This window comes from Protomyctophum bolini (genome assembly GCF_963924005.1).
Source record: "Protomyctophum bolini genome assembly, chromosome: 2".
Classification (NCBI taxonomy): Eukaryota; Metazoa; Chordata; class Actinopteri; order Myctophiformes; family Myctophidae; genus Protomyctophum; species Protomyctophum bolini.
Window position 1 is genome coordinate 357,501 of NC_137863.1, and position 10,000 is coordinate 367,500.

The 10,000-nt window shown below is 47.9% G+C and overlaps 2 protein-coding genes across 2 annotated transcripts in view; one reads left to right on the forward strand and one right to left on the reverse strand.

Moving 5' to 3' along the window:
* Positions 1–10,000, forward strand: part of LOC308325584 (protein O-GlcNAcase) — a gene marked incomplete at both ends in the record, with an annotated part of 21,886 nt that overhangs the window by 8,693 nt on the left and 3,193 nt on the right. Inside the window, 9 exons of the mRNA XM_080778121.1 lie at positions 1,434–1,742; positions 5,125–5,211; positions 5,363–5,664; positions 7,226–7,363; positions 7,918–8,092; positions 8,452–8,508; positions 8,832–8,911; positions 9,342–9,446; positions 9,607–9,698. Coding sequence (XP_080634247.1) covers positions 1,434–1,742; positions 5,125–5,211; positions 5,363–5,664; positions 7,226–7,363; positions 7,918–8,092; positions 8,452–8,508; positions 8,832–8,911; positions 9,342–9,446; positions 9,607–9,698 — 1,345 coding nt within the window. The remainder of the gene's footprint in view (positions 1–1,433; positions 1,743–5,124; positions 5,212–5,362; positions 5,665–7,225; positions 7,364–7,917; positions 8,093–8,451; positions 8,509–8,831; positions 8,912–9,341; positions 9,447–9,606; positions 9,699–10,000) is intronic.
* LOC308325597 (E3 ubiquitin-protein ligase TRIM39-like) lies at positions 3,391–4,656 on the reverse strand (the record flags this gene model as incomplete). Its single annotated transcript, XM_080778134.1, has 1 exon — positions 3,391–4,656. One exon carries the CDS (start codon positions 4,654–4,656, stop codon positions 3,391–3,393), a length of 1,266 nt encoding a protein of 421 aa, XP_080634260.1.

The window sequence follows — 10,000 nt, forward strand, 5'->3', positions numbered from 1 at the left end:
AGCTGTCTGCCTGCCTGTCCAATTCTCCATGAGTAGCTGTCTGTCTGCCTGTCTATGAGTAGCTGTCTGACTGCCTGCCTGTCCAATTCTCCATGAGTAGCTGTCTGTCTGTCTGCCTGTCTATGAGTAGCTGTCTGCCTGCCTGCCAGCCAGCAAGTTGGTTAACAGAAAATAAATTGTTATGGCTGAAAATAAAATACAATAAACACAATTTGCCTGAAAATAGATTACCCAGCTATGACCTTTTTCATGAAAAAAAATGAGTAGTGATATGGCTGACTGAGTAAAATAAAACAATCTACCTGAAAATAGATAGCTATAAGTGAAGAGCAATTTCCGCAATTTCCGCAATTTCCGCAATTTCCGCAATTTCCATTTCCGCAATTTCCTCAATTTCCATTTCCGCAATTTCCATTTCCACCATTTCTGCAATTTCCGCAATTACCATTTCCGCAATTTCCGCAATTTCCGCAATTTCTATTTCCGCAATTTCCATTTCCATTTCCATTTCCAACTATTAATGGCAGCTGGGTTTCATCATTCAAATAAAATAGAATTCTGTCCGTTTAGCTATAAAATTATGTCAGGGAATAGGGATACACAGTATATGTCTTTCATTTGCATTGCATCTCCCCCCCCCCCCCCCCCCCCCAAGCTTTTATTTTCGTTCGAGTAATAGTACAACTCTAATAGTATTACTTATAATAATGTAATTAAAGATAACTTCATTCAGATTTATTTATTTTTATTTCATTTTCCAGATTTTTTTTTCTTCTTTTTTTTAGATTTTCATTGGTGGGCCAGTCATAATGGTCCCGCGGGCCTGATGTGGCCCGCGGGACTGAGGTTGAGTATCACTGGTGTAAGGTGCAGTAAGGTGGTCTCTCTCTCTCTCTCCATGCAGTAAGGTAGTCTCTCTCTCTCTCTCTTTCCATGCAGTAAGGTAGTCTCTCTCTCTCTCTCTCTCTCCATGCAGTAAGGTGGTCTCTCTCTCTCTCTCTCTCTCTCCATGCAGTAAGGTAGTCTCTCTCTCTCTCTCTCTCTCTCCAGGCGGTCAGGTGGTCTCTCTCTCTCTGTAATGTAAAGTGAATCTCTCTCTCTCTCTCTCTCTCCAGGCGGTCAGGTAGTCTCTCTCTCTCTCTCTCTGTAATGTAAAGTGAATCTCTCTCTCTCTCTCTCTCTCTCTCTGTACTGTAAAGTGAATCTCTCTCTCTCTCTCTCTCTCTCTCTCTCTCTCTCTCTCTCTCTCTGTAATGTAAAGTGAATGTCTCTCTCTCTCTCTCCAGGCGGTCAGGTAGTCTCTCTCTCTCTCTCTCTCTCTCTCTCTCTGTAATGTAAAGTGAATCCCTCTCTCTCTCTCTCTCTCTGTAATGTAAAGTGGATGTCTCTCTCTCTCTCTCTGTAATGTAAAGTGAATGTCTCTCTCTCTCCAGGCGGTCAGGTGGTCTCCAGTGGTCTGTCGGTCTCCGGCCTATCAGAGGTGTCGTCCGTGCTGCGGCGACGCCCCCTCATCTGGGACAACCTCCACGCCAACGACTACGACTCGCGCCGCCTCTTCCTGGGGCCCTTCAAGGGCCGCGAGGCGGGCCTCCTCCCCCGGGGGGGCCCCCCCGGGGCCCTCAGGGGCCCCCCCGGGGCCCTCAGGGGCCTGCTGCTCAACCCCAACTGCGAGTTCGAGGCCAACTACATCCCGCTGCACACCCTGGGGGCGTGGCACCGGTCCGGGAGCCGGGAGGTCAAAGGTGACAGGGAGGGAGGGGCTTAGAGTTAGAATCTGTACAGTGCCTACACTTTACTTTACTGCACTTTACTGCACTTTACTTTAAACTCCATGCTGATCTATTCCATGGAGACAGGAGAGATGATCAGAGGAGCAGAGTTTAAACTCCATGCTGATCTATTTCATTGAGACAGGAGAGATGATCAGAGGAGCAGAGTTTAAACTCCATGCTGATCTATTCCATGGAGACAGGAGAGATGATCAGAGGAGCAGAGTTTAAACTCCATGCTGATCTATTCCATGGAGACAGGAGAGATGATCAGAGGAGCAGAGTTTAAACTCCATGCTGATCTATTTCATGGAGACAGGAGAGATGATCAGAGGAGCAGAGTTTAAACTCCATGCTGATCTATTTCATGGAGACAGGAGAGATGATCAGAGGGGCAGAGTTTTAACTCCATGCTGTTCCATGGAGACAGGAGAGATGATCAGAGGAGCAGAGTTTAAACTCCATGCTGATCTATTTCATGGAGACAGGAGAGATGATCAGAGGAGCAGAGTTTTAACTCCATGCTGATCTATTTCATGGAGACAGGAGAGATGATCAGAGGAGCAGAGTTTAAACTCCATGCTGATCTATTCCATGGAGACAGGAGAGATGATCAGAGGAGCAGAGTTTAAACTCCATGCTGATCTATTCCATGGAGACAGGAGAGATGATCAGAGGAGCAGAGTTTAAACTCCATGCTGATCTATTTCATGGAGACAGGAGAGATGATCAGAGGAGCAGAGTTTAAACTCCATGCTGATCTATTTCATGGAGACAGGAGAGATGATCAGAGGGGCAGAGTTTAAACTCCATGCTGATCTATTCCATGGAGACAGGAGAGATGATCAGAGGGGCAGAGTTTTAACTCCATGCTGTTCCATGGAGACAGGAGAGATGATCAGAGGAGCAGAGTTTAAACTCCATGCTGATCTATTTCATGGAGACAGGAGAGATGATCAGAGGAGCAGAGTTTTAACTCCATGCTGATCTATTTCATGGAGACAGGAGAGATGATCAGAGGAGCAGAGTTTAAACTCCATGCTGATCTATTCCATGGAGACAGGAGAGATGATCAGAGGAGCAGAGTTTAAACTCCATGCTGATCTATTCCATGGAGACAGGAGAGATGATCAGAGGAGCAGAGTTTAAACTCCATGCTGTTCCATGGAGACAGGAGAGATGATCAGAGGAGCAGAGTTTAAACTCCATGCTGATCTATTCCATGGAGACAGGAGAGATGATCAGAGGAGCAGAGTTTAAACTCCATGCTGATCTATTTCATGGAGACAGGAGAGATGATCAGAGGGGCAGAGTTTTAACTCCATGCTGATCTATTCCATGGAGACAGGAGAGATGATCAGAGGAGCAGAGTTTAAACTCCATGCTGATCTATTCCATGGAGACAGGAGAGATGATCAGAGGAGCAGAGTTTAAACTCCAAGCTGATCTATTCCATGGAGACAGGAGAGATGATCAGAGGAGCAGAGTTTAAACTCCATGCTGATCTATTTCATGGAGACAGGAGAGATGATCAGAGGAGCAGAGTTTAAACTCCATGCTGATCTATTTCATGGAGACAGGAGAGATGATCAGAGGAGCAGAGTTTAAACTCCATGCTGATCTATTTCATGGAGACAGGAGAGATGATCAGAGGAGCAGAGTCTTTACCATCATAATTACCACCAGGATAAAATAATGGAAAGAGTCTCTCAGTGAAGGAGCAGCCAGTGAAAGAGTAGAGGAGTACTCTGGCCTCCACGTCATAAAAGGAGATCAGACCCTCCTCATAGTCCACAAACACTCCCACTGTCTGGACCTTCACTCTTACAGGGAGGACGACAGAAGGGCCAGCAGCAGCATAGTACTGTCCATTCCACAACACTATAGTCCAGTAACCATTGTTGGGACTCCGTGTGATGACTCCCTTCCTGTCGATGGACTCTCTGACCACTCCTAGATTCCACGCAGTCTTCCCTCCAACCTGAACCTCGTAATAAAACCTTCCTGAGGAGAATCCTTGTTTTCCTAAGACACAGGGCCATCTAGAGAATCTCTCAGTGTTTTCAGGGAGATTCTTCCATACGTCTCCACGACTCACTTGTTTTCCATCCTCAGACAGGGTGAGGCCAGGATGTGCTGTATCAGGGTCCAGAGTTACATCCACCTCATATTGCTGGATCCTCCTCAGCTCAGCATCACACAGCTGCTTCTTCATCTCCTGGCTGAGTGTCTTCTCCAGCTGAGACACAGCTGTCCTCAATGTGTCCACATGTGAAGACTGATGGACTTTGACCGTTGTCCTGTCCTTGGTGGGTCTCCACCCTGTGTTGATGGATGTGAAATTCTGGAGGAGGTGAGAGAGCTGTTTCAACTCGGAGATTTCGTGTTGCAGATCTTCGATGAAGCCTTCAGCCTGTTTCTCTGTTGTTTTCTGCTTCTCTTCAACCACATCAATGAGCTCAGCCTGGCTTCTCTCAACACAGCTGATCAGAGCAGTGAAGAGCTGCACACTGACGGCTATGACTGCATCTGCATCTTTCCTGCTGAGCTCTACTGAGCGTTTGACCTCCTGAATCTTCTCTCGTCTCTCCTGGATCACCTGCTGAACTTCAGCCTCGGTCTTTGCTTCACATCCTTCTTTCAACTTGTTGCTCCTGAACTGATGAACCATCTCAGAAACAAAAGTATTGACGAAGACTTCTGGTCTTGTGTAGAAGGTTTTGTTACAACGTGGACACCTGCACACATCACTAGTGTCCCAGTAACGTGTGATGCAGGCTTTGCAGTAGTTGTGTCCACACGGAGTGCTGATGGGATCAGTGAACACATCCATACAGACGGAACACAGGAAGTGCTGCTCTTCAGACAGAACGCCGGCGGACGCCATTTCTACACCGCTGAGAATAAAAGCTTCAAACGGAATAAGTTCCTTCGTAAGAGAGAGAACGCTCTGCTTTTATACCAGAGTCACTGTGACGTCACTGTGACCACAAGCCACACCCCCCCATACACAGAGTTCCATGTCAGCCATGCCCAAATAAGGAGTTCCTTCCGTGATGTCACGCTGGCCTCCTATAAGTACACTGATGGGTAATGACAGGTAGCCATAGCAACCCAACGTCAACAAACTGATTTCTTAGGGAAATCTATGAGATGGAATCTCCATATATGGGGATACAGGTTACACACAGACTGCACTGCACTGCACTGCACTGTGCTGAGAAATCAGGATTAGAAAGTATAATGTTCTAATCTAGACGCTAACTGTGTGTGTGTGTGTGTGTGTGTGTGTGTGTGTGTGTGTGTGTGTGTGTGTGTGTGTATGTGCGTGTGTGCGTGCGTGTGCGTGCTCTAGATGAGTCATCAGAGTATTGTCCAGACAGAGCTCTGTCGTCTGCACTACACGACTGGATGGGAGAACTGAACCAGCCGTTACAACCAGGTACTGTGTGTGTGTGTGTGCGTGTGTGTGTGTGTGTGTGTGAAGAAGCATTTATATTCCACTGTCACGTCTAAAGTCTCTCTAGAAGCGTTTATATTCCACTGTCACGTCTGTGTACAATGTGTTAAAAACCCTTTTCTCGTCCCTGCAGGTCGCACCAAGACCCCCGACAGAGACGCCTCTCCCCCGGCCAGAGACACCCAGATCCCCGACAGAGACGCCTCTCCCCCGGCCAGAGACCACTCGGCCCTGGCCAAGCCCCTGCCAGTCTTCCCCCTGACGTCTGGATCTCCTCCGGGCTCGCCGGCCAAAGATCCACCGCCGCCGCCCGCCGCGGGAGGAGGAGGAGGAGGAGATGGGGAGAACACGAACAGACCTCAGCCGCCCAGACCCCAGAGGGCCCAGGGCCGGGGGGGCGTGTGTGGTGGGAAGGGGCATCTAAGCGAGTCCCAGGTAAGCACCTCACTCCCAGTCTTCCACCGAAATCTGAACACCCTCCTCTTCAGACTCCATCCTAGTCTGAACACCCTCCTCTTCAGACTCCGTCCTAGTCTGAACACCCTCCTCTTCAGACTCCATCTTAGTCTGAACACCCACCTCTTCAGACTCCGTCGTAGTCTGAACACCCTCCTCTTCAGACTCCGTCGTAGTCTGAACACCCACCTCCTCAGACTCCATCTCATCCCGTATAGCCGTATGTTTAAACATGCACGTTATCTCTTGATTGGTCAACGCCATCATGACGCCAACGCGCCAGCGTCTTTACAGCATCCTGCTCTACGTGCCCAGAAAGTTTGAAGCGTTTACCTTCATCCTATACTGGGAGTTACTGGCGAAAAACTGGCTTTTCTCAAAAGGCGTAACATTTTACACCTGGAGTTTCTGTGGGATACAGTTGTTTTCTTTGATTTTTTTAGTGAGTGAAAATCCACATGGATGTCTTCATGCTTTTGTTTTAGTTTGCATCGTGTTTAGACGAAATGCACCTTCATTCTGGTCTGTAAGCGACACAAAGAACCACTTTGCAAAGTGGTTCAATTGTAACACACGCCATATACCATTAAATACCATTAAATACCATTAAATACCGTTATATGCTTATATGCTTATGCTTTATGGTATAGCAGACGTGTACAGTAGGTCTGTTGCCTGAAAATATGACATATGTAGATGAACGGATCTCTGAGTAAAATAGTGAAACGTGCAACATGTTACAACCATGTTGCATAATCCCTTATAGTAAAGTATATATGTATAGTTTCATTATTGCGAACGCAGTGATTGCGAACCCAGTGTGCACTTACTATGAGACCTAGCAGATCATGTCTGTGTGTCCGTGTGTCCGCGTGTGTGTGTGTCCCCTTTGTGCCCATATATGGAGCTGAGTGATTTGTTTGTCATTGATGCAACACACTCCATATTTGGACGTATAGCTGCTTTGGGGACTCCTTATATGGTTATGGCTGAGTCATGGTGAATTGTTATTGCAATTTACGATCTGCGTTCGCTTCCCGCGTTTGCGCGTCTTACTCGTATAGATTTTCCACTGTTACGTTCTTAGCTTACGCATGTTTCATGATAACTATACTTTTTATGTATGTGATGTATTGTATATGTTTTTTTTTTCTTGCTTAATGTAAGTCGCTCTGGATTGAGAGCGTCTGCTAAATGCCTAAATTGTAAATGGCAATTAATTGTAAGCATAAGTCCACACTCACAACACCAGAGTTCAACAAACCACGTGCAACCCAGATTCGGCTCAAACAAGGGACTAAATCCATTTAGCTCCTATATGCCACCAAAATGTGGAACGCCCTACCAACAGCCATTAAGACATGCAAATCCCTAGACTCCTTCAAAACCGCTCTCAAATGTGTTCCCCCCCCGCCCCTTTGTTCCGACTGATCGTCCGTCTACAACGTAACTGTTCTTAACTGACTCGTTTGAAATGTACCCATTCTGTCAATCAATCAATCAATCAATCAATAAATCAATAAATCAATCAACCAACCAGGTGCGTCTGCTGGTGGGTCTCCACTACCTTCCTCACGAGCACGGCCCGGCGGGCCGGAGGCTGCTGAGCGACCTGACCTGGCTGAAGACCCACTGTCACCTGGTCAGCACCGGGGGCAAGAAGACCCCCCCGCACAAGGTGGGCCCGCACGCACGCACGCGCACGCACGCACGCACGCACGCACAACCACAGTCTGATATGCACACACGCACGCACGCACACATGTAGCACAACCACAGTCTGATACTGTTGTACTGACCGGTACAAACACAGTCTCTGTGTGAGGACTTATAAGCCAAATTCCAATACCCAAAATCTCAGCCACTCGCTCACTCCCACTCGGTCACTACAGCATGGTGAAATTGGTGACCTGCCGAAATATGTTACCATCTTGTGGACTTCACACAACTACATGGAGGTCTTTAAATATGTGGCCTGAATACCGCTAGGTTGAACTTTGCTAATGAACAAACTGCAACGATTTTAATTCGGACACTGACATTATGTGATGTCTGCAAGATTTTCACATTATTTCAGCAGGTCACCAATTTCACCGTAACACCACCATGCTGGAGTGAGCGAGTGTGAGTGAGCGAGTGGCTGAGATTTGGGGTATTGGAATTTGGCTATAGTCTCTTTACCAGAGAGAGATGGAGAGAGAGTGTTGTGACCCGGTGTCTCTCTACCATCAGGTGGCTGAGTGGCGGGCGGTTGCCAGGTCCCTGGTGTCTCTGTGTGACGACATCGCTGAGCTTCACCGCAGCCTCATCGGTTCGGCCAACCGAGCCGCGCTCTACGACCTTTACCCTTACGTCTGGGACCTCAGAAACACCGCCCTGCTCACCAAGGCCTTCACCCATTGGCTGGGTGAGTTTAACTGCTCACCAAGGCCTTCACCTATTGGCTGGGTGAGTTTAACTGCTCACCAAGGCCTTCGCCTATTGGCTGGGTGAGTTTAACTGCTCACCAAGGCCTTCACCTATTGGCTGGGTGAGTTTAACTGCTCACCAAGGCCTTCACCTATTGGCTGGGTGAGTTTAACTGCTCACCAAGGCCTTCGCCTATTGGCTGGGTGAGTTTAACGGCTCACCAAGGCCTTCACCTATTGGCTGGGTGAGTTTAACTGCTCACCAAGGCCTTCACCTATTGGCTGGGTGAGTTTTACTGCTGACCAATAACAACGTTGTATCTTGGTCTCTCCTTCGCCTCATGCACGCGGGGCTCAGATGGACGTATACTGAGTGACAGCGCCACCTTTGGCTCCTGGAAGAACTGCTTCCACTGTGAGTAGACGGTCCACCTTCCTGTTCTCCTGCAGTGAGCAAGTCCCCAAAGAACTGCTTTACAGCACTTTACAACACTTTACAGCACTTTACAGCACTTTACAACACTTTACAGCACTCTCCTCTCCTCTAGTCCACGTAACAAATCGTTAATAAAATGATCGTTACACCCTAGTTAACGTAACAGATGCTCCTTCTCTCTGATTGGCTGTGTCTGCATGTTGATGTCATCATATGATTGACAGGTGCTCCTTCTGTCCGATTGGCTGTTTCTGCATGTTGACGACATCATATGATTGACAGGTGCTCCTTCTCTCTGATAGGGTGCGGGACGGCCACGGGGGCGGAGCTTCTCGACTCAGAACCTTGGGTGTTCAAAGGGGGCGTGTCCGGGGAAGTGCAGGTAGGTGTTTTCAGACTCCATCTTAGCCCGTAGCCCCTCCCCTAGCCCGTAGCCCCTCCCCTAGCCCGTAGCCCCTCCCCTAGCCTCCACGACCTCACAGGCGTGTGCAAAGGCTCAACTCATGTAACTTAGATAGCATTTTATGTAGACATAGCATTCTATAGTGTATATGCATAGTTTCATTATATAGATATTCCACTGTTCTTAGCTTACGCATGTTTCATGATAACTACTTCTTATGTATGTGACGTATTCCCATGCTTTTTGTTATTGTAAATCGCTCTGGATTAAGATTAAGGGGAGGGGGGGCGTCATTTCAGGGAAAACAAGTTTCTTCCACGTGCGTAAACCTAACCAATAACCACAACCTGTGTGTGTGTGTGTGTGTGTGTGTGTGTGTGTGTGTGTGTGTGTGTGTGTGTGTGTGCAGATGCTCCTACCTCTAGGTGGCAGCAGTGATCTCTTCACTCATCCTCCTCCTCTCTTCCCGACCTCTCGTCTTTACAACATCAGACCTTATCACAGCGCAGACAAGGTGTGGCACGCACACACACACACACACACACACACACACACACACACACACACACACACACACACACACACACACACACACACACACACACACACACACGCTGCGTCAGCTCCATCTCAGGACTGTGTGTGTGTGTGTGTGTGTGTGTGTGTGTGTGCAGGTGGAGTTGTATCGTATGGTGCGTCAGCTCCATCTCAGGACCCGAGGCGTCCAGGAGGCCAGAGCAGCTCATCCTGATGTCATTGGAGACAGGTGTGTATCGTTATGATGTCATAGGAGACAAGTGTGTATCGTTATGATGTCATAGGAGACAGGTGTGTATCGTTATGATGTCATAGGAGACAAGTGTGTATCGTTATGATGTCATAGGAGACAGGTGTGTATTGTTATGTCATAGGAGACAGGTGTGTATCGTTATGATGTCATAGGAGACAGGTGTGTATTGTTATGTCATAGGAGACAGGTGTGTATCGTTATGATGTCATAGGAGACAAGTGTGTATCGTTATGATGTCATATGAGACAAGCTCGTAGCGCGCCACTCGGTGGCGCGAT